Source organism: Microcaecilia unicolor, chromosome 2 (assembly GCF_901765095.1).
Source record: "Microcaecilia unicolor chromosome 2, aMicUni1.1, whole genome shotgun sequence".
NCBI lineage: Eukaryota > Metazoa > Chordata > Amphibia > Gymnophiona > Siphonopidae > Microcaecilia > Microcaecilia unicolor.
Window position 1 is genome coordinate 425,874,198 of NC_044032.1, and position 21,367 is coordinate 425,895,564.

Genomic DNA, 21,367 nt, shown 5'->3' on the forward strand with positions numbered 1-21,367 from the left:
ATCGGCGAAGCTCCCTCCGCCGACGTAGTCGGGGAGCCCTCCTGGGAGGTGGCCGCAGTCGGCACCGCATGCGGTACCGACGTCGGGGACCTCACCCCGGGCGATGGGCCAGCTGGCGCCACGCTCGACGGTACCGGAGGCGCAAGCACCGCCGGTACCGGAGGGGTAGGGCGCAACAGCTCTCCCAGAATCTCTGGGAGAACGGCCCGGAGGCTCTCGTTCAGAGCGGCTGCAGAGAAAGGCATGGAGGTCGATGCAGGCGTCGACGTCGGAACCTGTTCCGGGCTGTCCAGAGTGGAGCGCATCGACACCTCCTGAACAGAGGGTGAGCGGTCCTCTCGGTGCCGATGCCTGCTGGGTGCCGACTCCCTCGGCGACCCAGAGCTCTCGGTGCCGACACGGGGAGGGGACCGGTGTCGATGCTTCTTCGACTTCTTCCGAAGCATGTCACCGGAGCTTCCCGGCACCGACGAGGAGGACGTAGAATCCATCCGTCGCTTCCTCGGGGCCGAGACCGAAGAGGGTCGATCTCGGGGGGGCTGTACCGCAGGAGCCCTCAGGGTAGGAGGAGACCCACCCGAGGGCTCACCGCCACCAGCAGGGGAATGGACAGCCCTCACCTGCACTCCACTCGATGCACCACCGTCCGACGACATCAGGAGACGAGGTCCCGGTACCACCGACGTCGATGCAGCTATCCGATGTCTCGGCGCCGATGCCTCGATGCACTCGATGCACTGGCAGCCAAGGGTGAAGGTCTGGACGCTGATGACGTCGATGCGCACGATGACCCCGGTGCCGATGCCGACGAAGAGCCCGAGAACAAAACGTTCCACTGGGCTAATCTCGCTACTTGAGTCCGCCTTTGTAACAGGGAACACAGACTACAGTTCTGGGGACGGTGCTCGGCCCCCAGACACTGAAGACACGAAGAGTGCCTATCAGTGAGCGAGATTACCCGGGCGCACTGGGTGCACTTCTTGAAGCCGCTGGAAGGCTTCGATGTCATGGGCGGAAAAATCACGCCGGCGAAGTCAAAATCCGAAATGACGAATTTGGAGCACCAAAACTTTAAGGGAGAAAAAATCTCGACCGAGGCCGAAAGAAGGCCTACCCCGACGACGAAAGAAAACTTACCGGGGCAAAAACTGGAAATACGGGAAGGGAAAACGAGACCCAAGGGGGTTTTCGGAGCACTTCCCGACAAATTTACAGAACTTTTCCGAAGAAAAACACGTCAATATAAAACGGACGCGCGAGGTCGACTCTCCGGGGCTCGACACAACAAAAAACACAGCCGTACTGAGTGCGGACGAAAGAAGACTGGCCGGCTCGAGCCGGTTTCGGGCGGGAAGACGGCCGCGCATGCGCGGTGCGCGCGGGCGCGCGAGAGCTAGCAAAGGACTTTGCTAGGAAGATTCCGATTGGAGGGGCTGCCGAGGACGTCACCCATCAGTGAGAACAAGCAGCCTGCTTGTCCTCTGAGAATGCACAGAAGTCAGGAAGAATAAACATACCTCTGCTTGCAGAGATGGGTGTGGTTTCCTTCTCCTTTCTTTCTGCCAGCAGTAACTTACTAAGACAAAAATCTGCCATGGGAGCCAATGAAGGAGAAATTAGATCTTACCTGCTTATTTGCTTCCCTTTAGTCCCTCCAGATTGGCCAAAAGAAGACTGATGGATTATACACTCCTACCAGCAAACCAAGACAATAACTAAAGCCTATAACTACAGTGTACCATCCCTCAGAATACCAGTATAAAAGCCAAAAGCAGAATAATCGTCTATGCTCAGTTTCCCCAGGAAACAGCTGAAATGGTTTGCCAAGCTGAATGAAAAATAAAGTTGTTCCCTCAACTCACACAGAAAGAGGCACCCCCAAACAGTTCTTGTTGAATTTTTTTTTAATGTTATGAGCAAAGAGTAAACAAAATCTTGCCAACTCCTCACAGAGAAACAGCAAATCTAGAAAGACTAATGACCAAATCAACCACTCTTACCATGAATCACCTGAAAATAAAAGATCTCAGGCAGGATCTGAGCCAGTCTGGAGGGATTAAAAGGAAAGCAAATTAACAGGTAATATCTAAGTTCTCCATCAACATCCCTCCAGACCACCCCAGAGAAGACTGATAGGAAGTACAGCAGTAACAAATCATGGGCAGATCCAACCAAGTTCATGAGGACAAGACTAAAGGTCCGAACTCCACATCCTAATGCGTCTGAACATCCAGTGTATGGTGACAAAGGGAGGCATGCAAAGATGACCAAGCCACTGTTCTGCAAATGTCCAGTGGAAGAACCAAGGAGCTCTCCACTCAAGAAGCTGCCTGACCTCTAGTGGAATGGGCCTTGAAGGCTTCCGGAATAGTCCTGATAGCCAGTAGGTATGCAGAGGCAATAGTCCCTTTAACACACAAAGCAATGGTAGGCTTAGAGACCGCCAAACCCTTGCAGTTTTTGGCCACTGATAAAAAAGAAGATTGGAGTGACGAAGATCCTCCATCCTACTGAAGTACACCTTCAACACTCTTCAAGCATCTCGCTCACGCAACTACTGTTGTTCTTCTAAGCCGTCACGCAACAAGATGGACTGATTAACATGAAAAGCAGACACCACACCTTGGGAAGGAAGGAAGGAAAAAAAAAAAAAAAAAAAGAGGGCACTGGATACAAAACCACCTTCTCCTTAGAAAACTCAGAAAAGATGCCCGGCACGAAAAGGCCTGCAATTCTGACACCCACCATGCAGAAAAAAATGGCCACCAGAAAAATTGCTTTTAAAGTAAGAGCCTAAGACTACAAGAAGAAAGAGGCTCAAACAAAGGATGCACCAGTCCCCTCAGAACTAACTTGAGATCTCAAGGCAACACAAATGAACAGCAAGGAGGATGAATGAAAAACCTCTGTTAGAAGACGAGAAATGTCTGAATGCATGGCCAGGGGCTTACTGCTGACTCAGCCTCTAAAACATGACGCTGCCTTGACCAGCATCTTAAGACAGGTAAGAGCAAAACTCTAATCCAAACCATCTTGTAGGAAATCCAAGAGCTGCAGTAGAGGCACATAAAGCAACTACCCCAAGGTCCTTGCACCAACTTTCAAAAATAGGGCAAACACAGATATAAGCAAGAGAAAACATTTGCAAAAACACAGCATGGTGGAAATCACCTTACCTGACTATCCATGTTTCCTGAACCTTGCCCTTTGAATGCCTGATCTGGGTCAGGCATCAGCACTGGCTCCCGCTTAACAAGACCCAGAGATACATACCTTGCCTTTTTGAATTTATTTTAATTCAGCTGTTCCCCATGACTCTTAAATTAACACACCCCAGCTAAGGTAAGCGCAGGAGAAACTTGGCCACCCGACTGACATCACTGGGGCATCAGAGAATTCCCACGGGCCTCAGCTCCAACCAGTAATCCAAGGACCAAAACAGAGCACAGAGAAATCACTAGGGACAATTTATTTCCTTGGTCTCAAAAAGGAAGAAATCCCCCAGAAAAAGCCTAAATCGTTTTGTACACCTAAACCTAGGCCCCAACAATCAGCCAAAACTGAACAGGCTCACATGTCAACCACCTGCTGGAGAATGAGATATACTGGTTATCTGAGGGATGACACACAGCAGAGCTATAGGCTCTCTCAGGAATCAGTAAATTCTCAGTCTCCACCTGCTGGTAGGAGTGCATAACCCACCAGTCTTCTCTGGGCTTGTCAAGAGGGACACTAAAGAATTAGCACATCTGAGAAAGCCCCTCCTAAATATTTAAACAGACTAGGCATGTTCTAGGGCCCATATCTTGCCTTGGGTGCATTTCCCAAAATACGTAGGATTGTTAAGCAGTAAAGATTAAAGACTCAAAGTAAACGTCATGTCAATCAGGCTCTGCTCAAAACCTAAACAGTAGTGACCCACGTAGCCAAAAATAATATGGGAACTCCCTCATATGTTCTATACAGCATTCATAAAAAGCATGTGGGACTGCTTCTCTGTCCTCTGTGAAAATTCAGGATCCAGCAGGATGGCCAAGAAAACAGCTGGCATTTGAGACTATAAATCAATACTGGTGAAGAGTTTTAAATACATGATATAGGCATGTGTCATGTTTCTATGAACATGTTCAGATGAAGGTTGTTTCAATTAAGTCATTATAGTAATTATGCCAGACATATTGTTGACTGTACCGCCAGTATGTTATGTTTTTTCAATAAATGTTCATATGCCATAAGTATATGCTTTTTATTGATTTCATTGCATTATGTCACGCTTTTATACTTTTTATATATATTTTATTATACAGCATATCTTACTTGAGATTGATATATATTTCTGTCTGTTTTCTTATGCTTGTCATGGTTTTGTATTTCTTGTTTTTAATCATTACTACACATTATTATTGTTTTAAATTTATGATCTTATTTATTATTTTGTAGCCCCTGACGCAGCCCATGTGGGTGAAACACAGGCTGTGTCTGGCATCATTCTTGTCTGTGTTTTATCAATAAACATTTGTCTCTACCTCCATTGATGATCTTGTTTTGTTTTTAAAACCTCAATAGCACACCAATGCTGAAACCTACACTCAGAAATATAAGACCAACTCTTTAGCCAAACCATCTTGCAAAAAAAAAAAAAAAATTCCAGATCCATTAAAAGCTTCCCACTCTGGAGAACTTGCTGATAATTTCACACCATCCTTTGAAAACCTGCCACAATCAAACATATACTAGAGAGGTGGCTCACCTTCTTGACTGCAACATAGCAAAGATTACTCCTGGAATATCCTCTTCTGCAAGCACACCCTCTCAAGAGCCAGGCCAGAGGAGAAAATGGAGACTGACTCAGCATGCATCCGATACTTGCATTAGCAAATCCTCTGTTGAGAGAAACTACAGCAAAACCTCCACTGCCGATCTCACCAGGTCTGTACGGTTAATCTAGGGCCACCAACACTACCAGACTCTCTCTTCTGAATGACTCTGCCCAGCAAGGGCCATGGGAGAATACGTACAGCAGACTGGAGAAGGGCCAGAGCTGCACTAATATGTTGATTCTTCAGTTCAAGGAGAGAATATCAGTTCAGAGGATCTGGAAACCATCACATTTGTTTGTCGATGCTCAGACAACCAAAGTGTTGTACTACCTTTGCTCTAGAAAATATTTGCTTAGAAAATTCAGCCACATGAGTTGCAGACAGATGAGATTCTGCCTAGACCATAAAAGGAGTTGCCACTTTCCACCGCCACTTGACTATCCCGCCTTGGCAAGGCTGCAGCTATCATGTCACATACCACCCATATGACCTTGCCTCACCAGTTGTATTGCCTCATCTTCAACTTGTTAGCCATACTGCCTCCCTCTCTGAACAGAGACCTTGTGCCACCTGGCCCCGCAGTGGACTCCCCATCCTGAGATTGGCGACGGTTGCCACCATCATCTACTCCCTTTTCTAGATGGATGCTCTGGAGTCACTACGTCCAACTGATCCTTGCTTCCCCTTGAAAGGAAGGATGTTCCTCCAAATCCTGTATCTATGAAGATCACTACAACAGAAGAGCTTCCTGGAGAGGATGAACGTGTGTCCTGGCTCCTGGCCTCCAGGACTAAGGTATTCCTGAACGTGCAGGCTCCCACCCCTGAATAGCTGATGGACCTTCACCCTCTCTGCCATCGAGAACACTCATCCCTACCTGGTGTTAAAGCATACTCCAAAGTATTCCACTACCCAAGACAGATCCAGTTTGGACTTGGTTGGGTTTATCACCCAGGCCTACTCATCCAGAACTGTACCATCCAAGCCATCACTCATTTGCTCTCTGAAAAAGGACTTCCATTTGATCAGCCAGTCTTCCAAGTAAGGATGTTCCAGAATATCTTCCTTATGTAAGGCTGTCTCTACCACTACCTTAATTTGTAGTAATGGCCACAAGAACAAACAAATGCATGAAACTGAGAATGTGGCCCTAAAACTATAAAACCAAGAAACCTCCAATGTCCTGCCTGACTGCGATTTCTGATCATAGGGTATCTAATCTGAACCTGGGAATCTTGAGTACCCAGTTTACTCATTTGAGATCTAAAACCCATCACAAGTCTCGTTCCTCCTTGGGGATGGGTAGACACACATACAGCTGCAGCAACCTCTGCAAAGTCTCCCTGACTGCCAAAGCCTTTACTGGGGAGCAACAAGACAACTCCAAGAAACTGTCCAGCAGAGGCCAAGTGAAACTCCAGGGCATAACTATTCTGAATGACTTTGAGGTCCCACTGGTCTGTGATGATCTGGGTCTACACCTTCAGTAGAATCTGCATAATTTACCAGACTGCTAAAGGAAGGTGGACCTGACAACTTCACTGAGGGGCCCCCAGGACTAGCCCAGAGCAGCTAACCTGACTCCTGGCTGCCTCTATGACATCCTCAAAAGAATTGAGTTCTCTAGAAAAAAAATCCCACTGGGTTCTCCCTTAGTGATAATCTTCTAGCTTCCCTGACATGTCCTCTAACTGCAGAACCCCTATCATTATCCTTGGGCTTATCCTCCAGTAGATGTGGTACCTTGGATTCCCCCATCTAACTAGACTAGCTCCTCTAAGTCGTCTCTGACCAACTTTCCTCTAAACAGGAGCTTGCTTAGCCTCACAGGAACCTATCCGCCACCACCAGCCAACACCAACTCTTTAGCTAAGGTCCAAATAAGATCATTTGGGCATCTGCTAAGTATCTGGAACCCATCTCGATCTTGCAAACTTCCTGGACCTCCAGCCTAGTACCATTCAATGGTCTGTCCAGCACCATCAACCCAAAGGCAAGCTCTCGTTAAGCATCCATCGTAACCTGTTGCCAGCAGGGCAAAGGCCAAGACATCGAAAGCCTATTTCAGTAGTGCTTTATCTGCCTATCCTGTGGATATTTCATTGGGGTGGTTCCTTCTACCAAACTTAGACTTTGTTACCTGTGATATTGTGAACAAGGGTTGAGGGTAGACATCCAAATAACACAGCCAGCCAAAGTTGTGGAAATAAGGTAAATGCTTTATTCACTAAGCCTGAGGCCTGTTGCTTCACAAGGTCAGAGCAAAATGTGTGTGACAAACATAAAGGAATCCTGTTCAGAAGGAATGGATCCTCAGAAGCTTAGCGGAGAATGGGTGGAAGCACTGGTGGTTGGGAGGCGGGACAAGTGCTGGGCAGACTTCTATGGTCTATGCCCCAAAATTTTCAAAGATAAATCAAGGTCAGGTATACATATAAAGTAGCACACATGAGTTTATCTTGTTGGGCAGACTGGATGGACCGTAGAGGTCTTTATCTGCCGTCATCTACTATGTTACTATGTAAAAGCTAAAGTCTCTTCAATTCAGAGAGAAAAAAGTCTTGATAACAGTTTGTGGCTGACAAGGCCCAAACAGGCTGTAAAGCTTCTCTCTCATTCTCTCTGGGTCAGCCAGGCCTCAGATCCAGGTTCAAATGAAAAGGTTAGATTACCTCAGCCAGGTTATAGTAGCTAGATTTTCATAGTGAAGGTGTATACTGGAGATCACTTTTTCCATCCCTGGGCCTCCTTAACTCCACTTTGGCTTTGCCTTCCATAGTTTCTGGTTCAAGTCCTTTCAGCTTCACCCTCTTGTTTCATTTCCTCTCTGGGAAGGACTAAGGGTTTTAAGGTGGCTTGCAGCACCTAAAGGATAATTTTTAAGAGCGAGGGGATATGTTCTATATATCCCCCTCACATTAGAATAGCTACCACTACATCTACTTTCCAAGATAGAATGGTCTCTCTTTTCTTCCAAGATCCCTCACTATTAATTGCTTATCCTAAAGCCTGCATCTGGTGTTTCCCATTCCGCCAAAACCATGTCCTTAACAGTCTAGTACACGAGAAACAACCCAGTCTCTTTATTCCTTCTTCCAGGGGTTCCACTGCCTGAACCTTGTCATCCTATGCTCCTCTGAGAGGTTGAATACCAACACAACCTGTGAAATTACCTTCTGCAACTCATCTCTATAGAAAATATGAGCTACCAAGGGGTCCAGAGGCACCTCCTTATACCAACAATCCTCTGCTTCCTGCTCAAACCATTCCAAGCTCTCCTCAGTAAGATCCAGACTGTCTCTGGACTTTGAGCTCTCATTCTCTAACTGCCTCCAAATCCAGTTTCTACCTTTTTGTCATTCCTGGACCTAAACCAAGGTCCTCCAACACTTGAAATGCTGACTACCCACCTTCTGTAAACAACGGACCTTGCTCCAGGATTGGCTTGCAAGGTGGGAGAAGCTTGTGTCATGGAAAGATTTGTATACTACTTCTTTTCAGTTTGGGAAGTGGAGTAAAAGGTAGTTTCAGGCATCTGTCAGGGCATTTCTGAGTGGGAGGTCAATTAAAGCGATCATGTAGGTGGGGGATAATCCCTGGAAAAGACAAGTGTAAGGATCTTGAAACTTATTTTGGCCTTTATGGGCAGCCACTGGAGTGTTTGCAGTAGAAGAGATGCTCTCTGTACAGGGAGACCTGAAGATCAGGCGGGTAGCCATGTTTTGGAAAGTCTAATATTTTTCAGGCTCAGATCTTTGCAGATAGTTACAATAGTCCAGCTGGGATAATATCAGAGTTTGGATTAGGAGGCAGAATGTAGCGATAGGGAAGAGGTTTCTGATTCTTCTAGAGCATTCTGAATATTTTTTTGTGACAGAGGTTGATTGGTCGTCAAGTGTCAGGTGTTGGTCAAGAGTAACTCCCAGGACTTTGAGATTGCTTTCTAACGGGAAGCTTGTTTGATCAACAGGAAAAGTGCGGTAGGGGATGGGGCAAAAGGAACTTGATACAACCGAGTATCTGGCTTTCTCTCTGTTTAGTTTTAGACTGAAAGGTGGAAGCCCAGGTCTCCACTGTGTCTAGGCCGGTCTGGATCCCATCTGTGATGTCAGTTAGGTTGCCTGTATATTGTCACATCGTCTCTGTAGATGTGCGATTTCAGTGCCAACTCTCTTAGCTTGCCGCCAAGATCATGATATTGAATAGAGTGGGGGACAGTGGGAACCTTGTGGTACACCGCTGCCTGGTGTCCAGGAGGGTGAGATGTTTGACTTGGTGCGATGCGGAGTTGAGGAAACTGGTGAACCATCTGAGTACTAGGCCTCAAAGACTGATATAATCCAGTAGGTAGAGGAGTATATCATTGTCAACTACGCTGAAAATGCTCAACATGTCAAACTGGAGTACTTTCTTTCCTTGGCCTTGATGTCATCTACCAGTACTAGAAGAACAGATTCCATGCTGTGGTCTGAAACAAGACTGGGAGGGGTGAAGGATGGAGTGCTAAGAGAGGTAATCCATTGTCTGTTTGGTGACTATCCCTTCTATACCATGACAAGGAGTGGGATGGATGCCACCAGTCTGTAATTTGTTGTGCTTTTTTTTTTTTTTTTTAGCTGTGGTGTTTTTTTTAGGATTGTCCCAAGTTTCAAAATTTTCACTCCTTCCGCCCCACACCCCCCAATCTATTCCCAGAACACAACATTTAGTCAACGACCCACTCTATGTGGGCTCTAGCATGTGAACTTCACCAACACCAACAAAATAGTTCATTCACAAAAAAGAATACACAGAGCAAACATCCCTTCCATACTTAAAACACTAGCATACAAAGAAACTAGGGTCAAAATAATAATTCAGCCTCCAGGTGTCCCTGAATAAAATGTACAGATCAGAGAAAAAAAACTAAAAAGGCACAACATAACAAAAAAGTTGAAAAGGCGAGCATTCCAGGCTAACTGATACTGCACAAGAAACCAAAGCTCAAAGAGGCAGCCACTTAAGTTCCCACACTGGCTGGGATAGATTGAAGAAAAGTTTTAAGCCTCTACAGAGGTAAATGAGTTTGACCAGCAATGATCACCCAAAGTCGCGCCAGATAAAGACCACCACAGGGAATCTTCCGAACACAGAGCTCATTGCATGAGCAAAAGCTTTATGTTGAGCATGCACTTTAGCAAAAAAATCCTGAAAACAAAGTACTTTCCGAGCATCATATTCCAAGGATTTCTCGCTCCGAAAAGCCTGCAAAACAGCTTATTTTTGTGCTAAGAGGAATACACAAAAGAGAACCACACAAAGACGTGCAGGATCACCACCACTGGGATCCACACAGTAAGCCCACTCAATTTTAAAAGGTTCTCCATAGATTCCAAACTCAAAGAATGTGTAAGCAAGTATCCAAGCTATGAATGAGCTCTGCAATTTTGCATACAATATAGCCTCCACAGTAGCCCATACTTCTTTCACAATCTCTATGGTCCAAGAAGAACTAATTGAAGGGCTCAACTAGGCCGAGAAAGCCGCCATATTAGCATCCGCTCCCAATGCTTCTGTCTTTGAGGGTCAATATTGATGCCATTTTTAAGTTAAGAGCCTTGGAATTCTCACCCCACCACCCCAACAGGAGCAGCTTAGGGCTAGCAACTTGTTCCTGGCTAAAATCCTTTCTGAGAACTTCTGAGAGAAGAGAACATTTCTGTGGATAAGTAATATTATTTTATTCTGTGCTTGGTAACTTAAAAATTGGTTTACTGTAGGAATTGTAGGATATTGATGACACAGAATTAAAAAAACAAAACAATCCAACTTTATTAGTCTCCATCCCTTTCCCTATAGTTTCAAAACTTAATGTCACGGTTGTGCCCATGTTTCGTGCTCTCCTTCCTCTCGCCACCTGGTAGTCAGACCTGGTGGCTGCAATGGACTGTCTGGTTATTGTCACCCGTTCCAGATTTCAGCCCAGTCCAGTCCGGATCTTCCGGGCTACCAGAATTGCTTGCTTGGATTGAACCTACACAGCACCCTTAGTTGCCTGGTGATTGCTGCAGCTGAGCCTCAGCTGCTGTGGGGCTTATTAGTCAGCTGGAAATTCTCTGCCTTTGCTTTGCCTAAGGCCCTGAGGTTTGTCGGTGTGCTGTGTGCACGTCTGCCTAGTCTGGTTTTATTGTATTGATTCTTGTCTGATTCTAGTTAGTCTGTGTGTAGTTTAGTGTGTAGTTTAGTTTAGGGTTACTGTTTGTTTCTTAGTCTTAATTCCTTGGTTGCAGGTCTTTGTGTGGTTCTTAGGTTGTCTGTGTTGTCTGTCTTCAGTGGCTGCTTGCAGCTTTCAGTTCTGTCTTTTGTCTGTCTGTGTTTGTTCCCTGATTCAGTGGCTGCTTGCAGCTTCCAGTTTCTGTCCCCTAGCTTGTTCATTCCCTGCCTTATGTTGTATTGTCTATCTGTAAGTCCTAGTCCAGTTTCCTGCCTTTTGCCCTTGTGCATTCCTTTCCCCTCTGACCCTCAGTCCCTGTGCTGCCTAACTGATATCCAGTCCCGGCCCTGTCCAGTAAGTCCTGCCGGCCGCCTAGAACCAGGGGCTCAACTCCTGGGGAAGGGTGGCTAAGTGCAGGTGAAGTCTCACTGTTTGTCAGAGTTCTGCCTTGCCTCTGGTGTGGGGTGGTTTTGCCTGCTGCTGCCGCTCCTCGGCAGTGATCCAAGGGCTCACAAACCTAGTTCCTGCTTGGAATACGTGACACTTAAATTTTCTGCCACAGCATTAACAGATAGTCTCTAGAACGCAAAATAGGGCCTACTTCAGTCTTAGAAAAAAAATAATAAAAGAGAGAGAATCAAGCTTATTAACTAGTTTCCATAGGGTACAACGCTTTTCCCCATAATTTTAAACTGAAACTTTCTCTAGCGGTAGAAATTTAACACCCAAGAGTAAAAAAAGATAGTAGCAAGGCTAAACTGGCATAAAAGAAAGTTATTTTCTGTTCTTGCCTGCTGGAGAGGTAGCACTGCTACCAACCTGCATTACGTGTTAAGTAAGGTGTAAGGAAGTAGAATATTTGCAAAGGTTACCAAGGGCAACCTGATTACTGAACTAGCGTCAAAGGGTTTGTTTGAAAGTCTTAGAAACCAAAATATAGAAAGGAAAGGACCCACAACTTTCTTTCTGACAAGTTCTGCGAGAAGAGGACATTATTTTATTCTGTGCTTGGTAACAAAGATTGGGTTTAAAAGAGGAGTTGCAGGATATTGATAGAGAATTAAAAAAAAAAAAAACACAAAACTTTATAACTAATCTCCATACCCTTTCCCCATTGTTTTAAAACTTAAATTTTCTGCCACAGCATTAACAGATAGTCTCTAGAGGGCACAGTAGGGCCTACTTCAGTCCTCATTAATTTGGTTCTTTTAGGGAGCAAAAAGGCTTCCTAGCAAATCGGTGCTGGGAAGAAAAAATGAAGAATCGATCTTGAGAAGGATAAAAAATGGACAAGAATGATAAGGAATAGAAGCATAGGAGAGGAGGATCCAGTCTTCTAACACTGATTCCTTCTCTCACCCCATAACTTCTGCCCCTTTTCCCAGTTACCTCACCTAACCCTTCGTTCCCTCACCACCCCCCCCCCCCCCACATTTTCCCTGCATTCACAACCCTAACCAAATGCATAGGGATAACGTGCATAAGCAGCAATTACAACTTTAATCACCTACTGAGCAGATTAGGTGGACCATTTCAGTCTTGCCTATTATGACGGCACTAAAGCCCTGGAGAGATGGGCAAGGGAAAAAGGAAAGTAATGAATCAGTCAAAATCTAACACTACATACTTTAAGTGTAGATAAGTAGGGATAATATATCCTGTATATCCTGTTTTTCCTCTTTTCTTTATTTAAAATGTATGCTAAATGTGTCCATCGCTTTGACAAGACCAAGTATTAAAATTCTACTTACTACATGATCAGCTGGGACCTCTTCCCAGTCTAATAAAAATTTCACATATTTGGCCTGAAGAATATAGTAGAACCTGTTTTACTGCCATGTTAAATTTGACTTAAATGCACTAGGAAACAATGAATGGTTTAATTTGTCCTTGAATCACTTAGTAATGCTTATACCCATATCATATCCAAAGTAGACATTTTGGGCCCCTTTTACTAAACCACACTAGCAATTCCCGACACGACAATCTCGACAGAACCCATTCACATTGAAAGAGGCTTCATCAGCATTATCCCACAGGAATCACTACCACGGTTTGGTAAAAGAGGCCCTTTATCTTACATGACATGCTAGCTTTGTCAAATGCATCCTTCAAGTGTAGCCTTCCCATTTCAAATGTTTTCACCTCCCCCCCCCCCCCCCCCCAAAAAAAAGCTTCTACTCTTAAATCCCCTGTCCATCTATGATCTGTGCATAAAGCACCACAGTTCCACAAACAGCCACAGCAAAAAGCAAGGGAGCTTTAAACGATAACCGAACCCACACAACCATTCCTAGTGTCACCCCTTCCATATAAATACATTTAATAAAGAGGCCATCCCGCTCAATGTTTAACCTGTGATTTACAGCAACTGTTTAATCTTACCCTAAGATCTTGTTCAGATATATGGGAGGATGGGATAACAAGAAGTCTAGTTAGATTCCGCATTCTATCTTCTTTCTCCATTTTAAGCAATTTTATTTCTGACAACAGCTGGGCGTGCTCTTCTTTCGCCATATCTTTCTTCTGTTGGGCCTCAGAGGAAGCCTATAGGTATTTTAAAGAATTTAATTAAAACTTGTGGCATTCAAAAGTACAGCTCGATAAAAATATGTGCATATTCTGTAGCAATATATTTCTAACAGCCATTTAAAAGGAACAGGATTAAAACTTATAAACAAACACCTCTGAAGTGGCTAAAAAGCAAGATTTTGTAAAAAATAAAAATTGGCATTATACTCATCACTCCAAGATCTATTAAAATTATCTTATCTTCCCATTATCTCACCTGAAAACAAATATGGCACAGTAAGATTTGAGTGCTCTGCTCATAACTGATCTCCTCTTTCAGATTAAACAATATAAGTTTAATTTAAAAAAAAAAATTGCTGAGAATAACTAAAAACATTAAAATAAAAGCAAAGTTGATTTGCTTACAGAATACTCAAAAGCTCAACGTAACATATAAGTTGTATAAACTCAATTTTAAAAGGCCCCTGTGCCTTTTTTCTTAAAAGTTTGCTCCAGTTCTGATGTTTGTACTTTGGGTTATACTTAGGATATCTAGAAATAAAAAACTAAACTGAAGGTGATATTTATTAGACTAATACATTTGCAACTAGCATTCAAGGCATACATCAGGTGTGCGTACAGACAATGCACCATTTTAAATTAGCAAACTTTTCTCTTTAAACTCCATAGAGAAGACCAGTGGGGAAGAAAAATTATTCTAAGTCAAGTCAAGAAAGGCTGACACTCAAGTAAGCAGCATACATAATAAAATAGACAACACACAGACTTGAAAAACCTCACAAATGGGCTTAAAGAAATTTGAAGTTTCTATTCTGTTCTCAAAGTCATACCCGGCTTTTCTCCAAATACAGTGCAATCCACTTAAGTGCAAGGGTCTGGGACCAAAGAAATAAATGCAGTTAACCGGAGTGTGCACTTAAAGGGAGTGACCCAAAGAAGCTTGACATCTGATATTATGTACAGTACTGTTTATGTACAGTATACAGTCTCCGTTAACTGACGTTAGGCTTACTTGAAGTAATCAGTCATAGTCCTCTATACACTCTTGAGTCTGTGAGTTCCATAGACTACATCTGTCAGACGGTAAAAACTAGCACTGACATCCAGTGGCCTCCAGATAGGCCCACACGGTGTTGAGACTCTCCAGCGCTCTTGCAAAAGTGACAGGAGGTTGTTGAATTACATCAGCATGTGCCTTGCTGCTCATTTCATCATCTGTTTCATCATCAGCCGTTGCCTGCGTATAGGCGCATATCTCATCATTAGTGCTGTCGTCAGCTGTTTGTAGATCGTAATCAGCAGCTACGTAGCGATGAAACTCCTCTTCAGTAACAAAGGCTGAGATGTCTATAGCCTGTTCATCTGATGCGTTTGCAACAGCTGCATCTGTTTCGTCCCTCTCCACAACCCTAACAAAGCTTGCCCGCTTGTAGCAGTTCACAATGGTTGCCTGTGTAACATGATTCCAGGCTTCTTTCTGCATATGTAGGGAATCCAACAGTGATAGATTACGAGCCAGTTCAACAGCACGTTTATCCTTGCCAGTCTGGTCACCCATAATGCTCAGACGACGTAGCACAAGAGCCTGATAATGTTGTTTGAAATTGGCTATTATGCCCTGATTAATAGGTTGGATCAGAGAGGTAGTGTTTGGTGGCAGGAAGACCACCTTGACGTTAGACAGCCTGACATCATCACTGTGTGCAGCACAATTATCACAAAGCAACAAAATCTGACTCTTTTGTGCCCGCATTCTAGTGTCTAACTTCTTTAGCCACTGCTTCCAAATTTCCCCAGTCATCCATGAATTTGCGTTAGCCTTGTATGACACAGAAAGTCGCTTAACATTGTTGAAGCAATGGGGCTGTTTGCTCTTTCCAATGACGAGGGGTTCCAACTTCTCACTACCATTCATATTGCAGCAAAGGAGGATCGTCAGTCAGTCCTTTGACGTTTTACCTCCTGTAGTTTCAGCTTGTTTGAATGCAAGTGTTCCATCAAGAATCGCTCGCCAGTAGAGACCATTTTTGTCAGCATTGAAAATGTCACGAGGTGCAAACTCGTTCAAGATTGTAGGAAGAACTGAAACAACCCAATTTTCAGCACCAAAGTCATCAGCGTCTTGTTTTTCACCATGCTGTTTCTTGAATTTTATGTTGTTCCTCTCCTTCCATCTTTCCAACCATCCAACAGTGGCTTTGAATTCAGTTAGTCAAAGACGTTCAGATAGCTGATTAGCTTTCTCCATAAGCAGTGGACCACTGACAGGAAACTGTTTGCTCTTGACTTGAGAAAACCATCGAAGAAGAGCATCTTCTACATCCTCAGCTTTTCTCGCCCGTTTCCGTTGTGGATTTGTATTGTTTTGCCAGTCTTCCAGAAGCTGGTCTTTCTGCTTCAAGATGCCTCTGAAAGCAGTGAAAAGGCGGCCGTCATGTCCTCGATAAAAGAATAGAAGGATAGGCTCGCAGATGAAGACAACGTGAAGTACTACGGAGGGAAGGGTTCAGATGGTAGCCCAAAGGACTCCTTTTCAGAGAAATGCCAGGGACCTTCATCTGACCTCCATGCAACCCTCATCGATGTCAGCCAAGAACTCCTCATGGGAGGGCTGAGACCGACTCTGCCTTGACTGAGAAGAAGCAGGACCCCGATAGGGGCACCGAGGATTGGGCTCCAGTCTTGAGTCCTATAAAACTGCTTGCATTGACATTGATCGACACAGGAAGCAGCCAACACCCGTGTCGCATGCGGCACTAACACTGGAGGCCACACCGCAGGCTGAGGACCACGCGGGGCCAGTTTAAAAGACAAGGCAGGCACAAGCACCTTTGGTGCCGATGCCCTATGAACAAAGCCAACCCGGAACCCAGGATCAAGGCGCAGATGTGCTTATAGAGGAGCGAAATTGGGAAAGTTGGAGCGTCAATGTAGAGACAAGCTGCTGAAAGAGTGGAGCCTCACTGCAGGCTGAGAGTCATATGGGGCTAAAGCATGGCAGGCACAAGCATCCTTGATGCTGATGCACTCCGAAGAAAGCCAGGCAGCAGCTCAGGGAGCAAGGTGGTTCTGAAAGCCAGGCAGCAGCTCAGGGAGCAAGGTGGTCCTGATGCTCCGAGACTTACCAGTGGCAGTAACTGGAAGTTCTCTAGGCACCGGCACTCCTCAAGGACTGAATGTTTCAGTGCTCCGGACTGTGCACCGAGGCAGAGCGAACCCGATCCTCAATACCGACAAGGATGAGGTGAAGCCTCTCATCTCCCTGGGTCGGTGCCAGTCAGTCAGTCCCAGGGACTAAGACAGCGTCAATGGCGAGGCAGGTGCCGATGCAATTGCTGACGTCGACACCATAGACACTGATGCTGAGCCGAGGCCTCGGACTTGGCGCCAAAAAGAGTTCCCTGGGAGCCACTCTAACTGGGTTATGGCTTGGATCCACAGTTAGAAAGGTATGTTGAGACCCCAGAAACGGAGAAAAACGTTAAAAAAAAAAAAAAGTGGCTATACCAGAAGTGGTCTGATTGCATTGGAAATGCTGGGAACTTCCCAAAGAAAATGGGAATACTCAATGATGCCTCAGACAGAACAAAGCACCAGAGAAAAAAAGAAGGGGGCTCAGGCCTAAATGCAGCCTACTGATCGTGGTAAATAAAGGAAAACAAAAAAGAAAATGAGAAATCGAACAGGTAGAAATTGAACCTGAAAGAGGCACGTGACTAAAGAAAATCAAAAAGGCACAAAAAGCAGCTCTGGTAAAAAAGAAAAAACGAACTAGGAGCTGTGAGGAGTGAAAAAAAGAACGCATCCTCTCTCACCGCGGAAAAAAAAAAAAAAAAAAAAAAAAAAAAGACTGTTGGTCCCGCGCTTGCGCAGTGGGTGAGAAGGCACGCATGCTCCAAAAATGCTCTGTGAAAAGCTTGATACAACAATCCATGAATCAAAAGCTGCTGCGATATTAAATACCACAGCGTCACATTTATACACTGAGCAAGTGGTCACAAGGCACACTGAAAAGACAAGTCGCTCAGAAATACTAGCAAAAAGTTTGATAGGGAAGTAATATCCATCAGTCTAAAGCAGGGGTTCTCCACCCAGTCCTTGGAACACACCCAGCCAGTCAGGTTTACAAGTTATCCACAATGAATATGCATGAGATAAACACACATGCGCTACTTCCACTGTATGCAAACTTGTCATGCATAATCACTATAGATATCCTGAAAACCTGACTGGCTGGGTGAGTCCCAAGGACCATCTTGAGAACCTCTGGTCTAAACACAAAACACACTGCAAGTTAAGTTTAGGGTTGAAAGCTTACAATTTGTACTGAACAATGCTCAGAGCACACTGAGGCAGTAAACAATACACATATACTAACAGCCAGCCCTTTCCTGAATTCTTTTTAAGACATTTCATTTTCTCTGTGAAAATATCTGTTCCGATTTCATATCTGTATGCTCATTCTGAAAGCTCACACAGACTGACTGCAAAATGGTGGCTATGGTAGCTTCACTTTGAGATAAACTGAGATTAGCTGGTTGGAAGGGACTGATCCAACTTCCTTTCCCTAAACCCTACTGGCTCAAATTTGAATGGCAAAGAAAACAGAAATATATTTTTTTATCATTCCCCTCCCTCCCCCACTGCATTTGAAAACAAAATGAAAGCTTTTAGTAGTGTTTTCAAAAATATTGTCCAAGGCCTTTTTGGGCATGTAGGGACATGTCTTCACTGTTAGTGCCAGATGACTTCACATCCACACATTCAAGTCCCTTCAACAAAAATTAAAACACCAACAATGTGTCTGTGAAACATGAACTTAATAGCTCAAATCTCAAAACGATTTTTACAGGCATACCTCTAGTTCTTCCAAACGCTTCTTTAAATCTAGCACCTCCTTGCGATATCTCTTCAGGAGTGGTTCCTCATCAGATGTTTCATTCACATGGGGCTTATTCTTCACATATTTAGCAGTGCTAGCAAACTAGACAAAATGTAGTGTTTAGAAAAATCACTGGTTACATGATTTATAAAAGAAATTCAACATACCAGGAAATGAACACTTAAAATGGAAACATTTCACTTTTTTTTTTAATTAGCCACCTTTATGAAGAGATTCATCCAAAATGCTATACAGCAGATACAAGTTGACACAAACTTTTGTTAACAGCATAGCAATTGTAAAAATGACCAACTATCAAGGTAAACTTAGAGATAAACTGAATCCTAGTAATAGGACTAATATGATACAGGATCAGAAACCATCATTTAACAGCACTGTAAAACAAATATGATAAATGAAAAGACTGCTTATTTTAATAGTCAAAAGGTAATGAAACCCAGGTCATATGCTAGGAACACTCCCATTCTGTCATCATCATTATCATGAGCCTTTGCAGACTATCATCTGTCAAAATATGCCAACATCTGCAATATTTATGAATATATTGACACTCAGCCCTGTGCTGCATATCATTCAACCAGTTTTTCACATGCAAATCTCTCTCGTGTAGATTTCAATGTGGATATCCTGGAAATCTAACTGGTCATGAGGTCCCCATAACAAGTTTGGGAAGCTCTATTTTACTGAAATCCAAGTTTACCTGATTGCAGCTCTTTGGTCATCCAATATGAAATGTTTAGATTTGACTGACATTTTCCTAAATGTTTACCACAGCTTACTTATACATTTGACTTATGGACAAGACAAAATGTTATGGTCTACACATGGCCACTTGAAAGAGATGGGCAAAACAAGAACCTTAGACCGAATAAGGTACAGCCTGAAGTAGGTACAGCTGCTGCTCTTGGAAGATGGAGAATGGTGGGGACGAGAGGAAAGACTTATAATAGGGTGAGAGCAGCCCTGATAGAAACATAGAAAAATGAAGGCAGAAACACCATGAGGCATATTTTCAAAGCACTTTGGGAGGCTAAGTTCCATAGGTTTCTATGGAACTTTGGGAGGCTAAGTGCTTTGAAAATATGCCTCCATATAACCTATCAGTGTGCCCATTCATGCCATCTACTATTCCTTCTTCTCCCTCAGAGCTCCTAGGTACTTGACCCATGCTTTCTTGAATTCAGATACCGTTTTCATCTCCATCACCTCTACTGGGAAGCCGATCCAGAAAGTCACTTTCATCCTATACCCCCTTCTTCCAGATCTTCCTTTCAATTGAAAAAGACTTGCCTCCTGTGCATTTATGCCACATAGGTATTTAAATCTCTGTATAGCGAAGATACTTACCTGCAGGAGGTATTCTCTGAGGACAGCAAGCCTTATATTCTCACATGTGGATAATACCTATCTGGAGCTTGCAACAAACTTAAAATAGGACTTTGAGCACAAGATGCACTCCACCATGCATGCGCAAGTGCCTTCCCACATGTTGCAAGAGCATGGCTCCAGTAGTACAATATAAAGCAAAAGAAAAAAAAAGGAGACAACTCCAAGGAGAGGTGGGAGGGTATGTGAGAATATAAGGCCTGCTATTTTTGGAGAATGCCTGCTACAGGTAAGAATCTTTGCTTTCTGCGAAGCAAGCAATCCTATAATTCTCACATGTGGAAACCCCTAGCTACCAGACTCACCAAAAACAACAAACAACCAGTAGTCAATTGGACCTCGCAATAGCGAGGGCAAAAAAGTAATTAATCTGAAACTATATACAATCTAAGTGCAGCCTGGAACAGAACAAAAAAAAAAAAAAACGGGATTAGGAGGGTGAAGTTGAACTCTACACCTCAAACAAATTCTGCAGAACTAATTGTCCAAACCAATGTGAATGTGTGGACTGAAGACCATGTTGCAGCCTTGCAAATTTCTTCAATGGAGGCTGAGCTCAAATGGGCAACCGAAGCAGCCATGGCTCTGACATTGTGAGCCCTGACGTGACCCTCAAAGGTCAGCCCAGCCTGGATATAGGTGAAAGAAATGCAAATCTGCTAGCCCACTAGAAAATGATACGTTTCCCCGATGATGACCCCCATCTTTTTGTGATAAAAAGAAATAAGCTGGTTAGATGGACTGTCAGTAGGGCCTAGTCAACGCCAAGTAAAAGGCCAATGCTTGCTTGCAATCCAAAGTGTGCAGTGCGCTTTCGCCAGGATGGGTATGAGGACAGGGAAAGAATGTTGTCAAGACAATCGACTGGTTAACATGGAACTTCAACACAGCCTTAGCTAGAAACTTAGGGTGCGTGTGGAGGACTACTCTGTTATGATGGAACTTCATCTGCCACGAAGGCCTGAAGCTTACTGACCCTGCGAGCTGAAATAGCCAACGAAAATATGAGTACTTCAGATGACAGGAATCAAGTGGCTCAAAAGGAGCTTTTATCAGCTGGGTGAGAACGACATTTAGGTCCCATGACACAGGTGGAGGTTTGACAGGGGGCTTTGTCAACAGCAAATTCATGAAGCTAACAACTACAGGCTGTGCAAAGATGGTTTTACCCTCTACACGCTGATAAACACTAATTGTGCTGAGGTAAACTCTAATGGAGTAGGTCTTGAGGCATGATTCTTTGAGGTGCAGAAGGTAGTCAAATATGGTCTGTGTAGGGCAGGAAACAGGATCTGGTCCTTGCTCTCACACCAGATAGCAAACCTCCATTTGAAAGAATACCTCTTAGTGGCATCTTTCCTGGAAGCAAGCAAGACTTTTGGTGACACCAGCAAGGAAGAAGATTCTAAGCTCTCAACATCCAGGCTTTGAAGGCCAGAAATTGGAGGTTGGGATGCAGAAGAGATCCCTCATTCTGCGTGACGAGGGTTGGAAAACACTCCAATCTCCACTGTTCCTCGGAAGATAACTTTG

At 44.2% G+C, this 21,367-nt stretch overlaps 1 protein-coding gene across 1 annotated transcript in view; it reads right to left on the reverse strand.

Annotated features, from left to right (window-relative positions):
• The window catches only part of CENPE (centromere protein E), a 466,760-nt gene that overhangs the window by 363,746 nt on the left and 81,647 nt on the right, over positions 1-21,367 (reverse strand). The window contains 2 exon segments of the mRNA XM_030192156.1: positions 13,399-13,560; positions 18,404-18,529. Of these exon segments, the coding sequence (XP_030048016.1) occupies positions 13,399-13,560; positions 18,404-18,529 (288 nt within the window).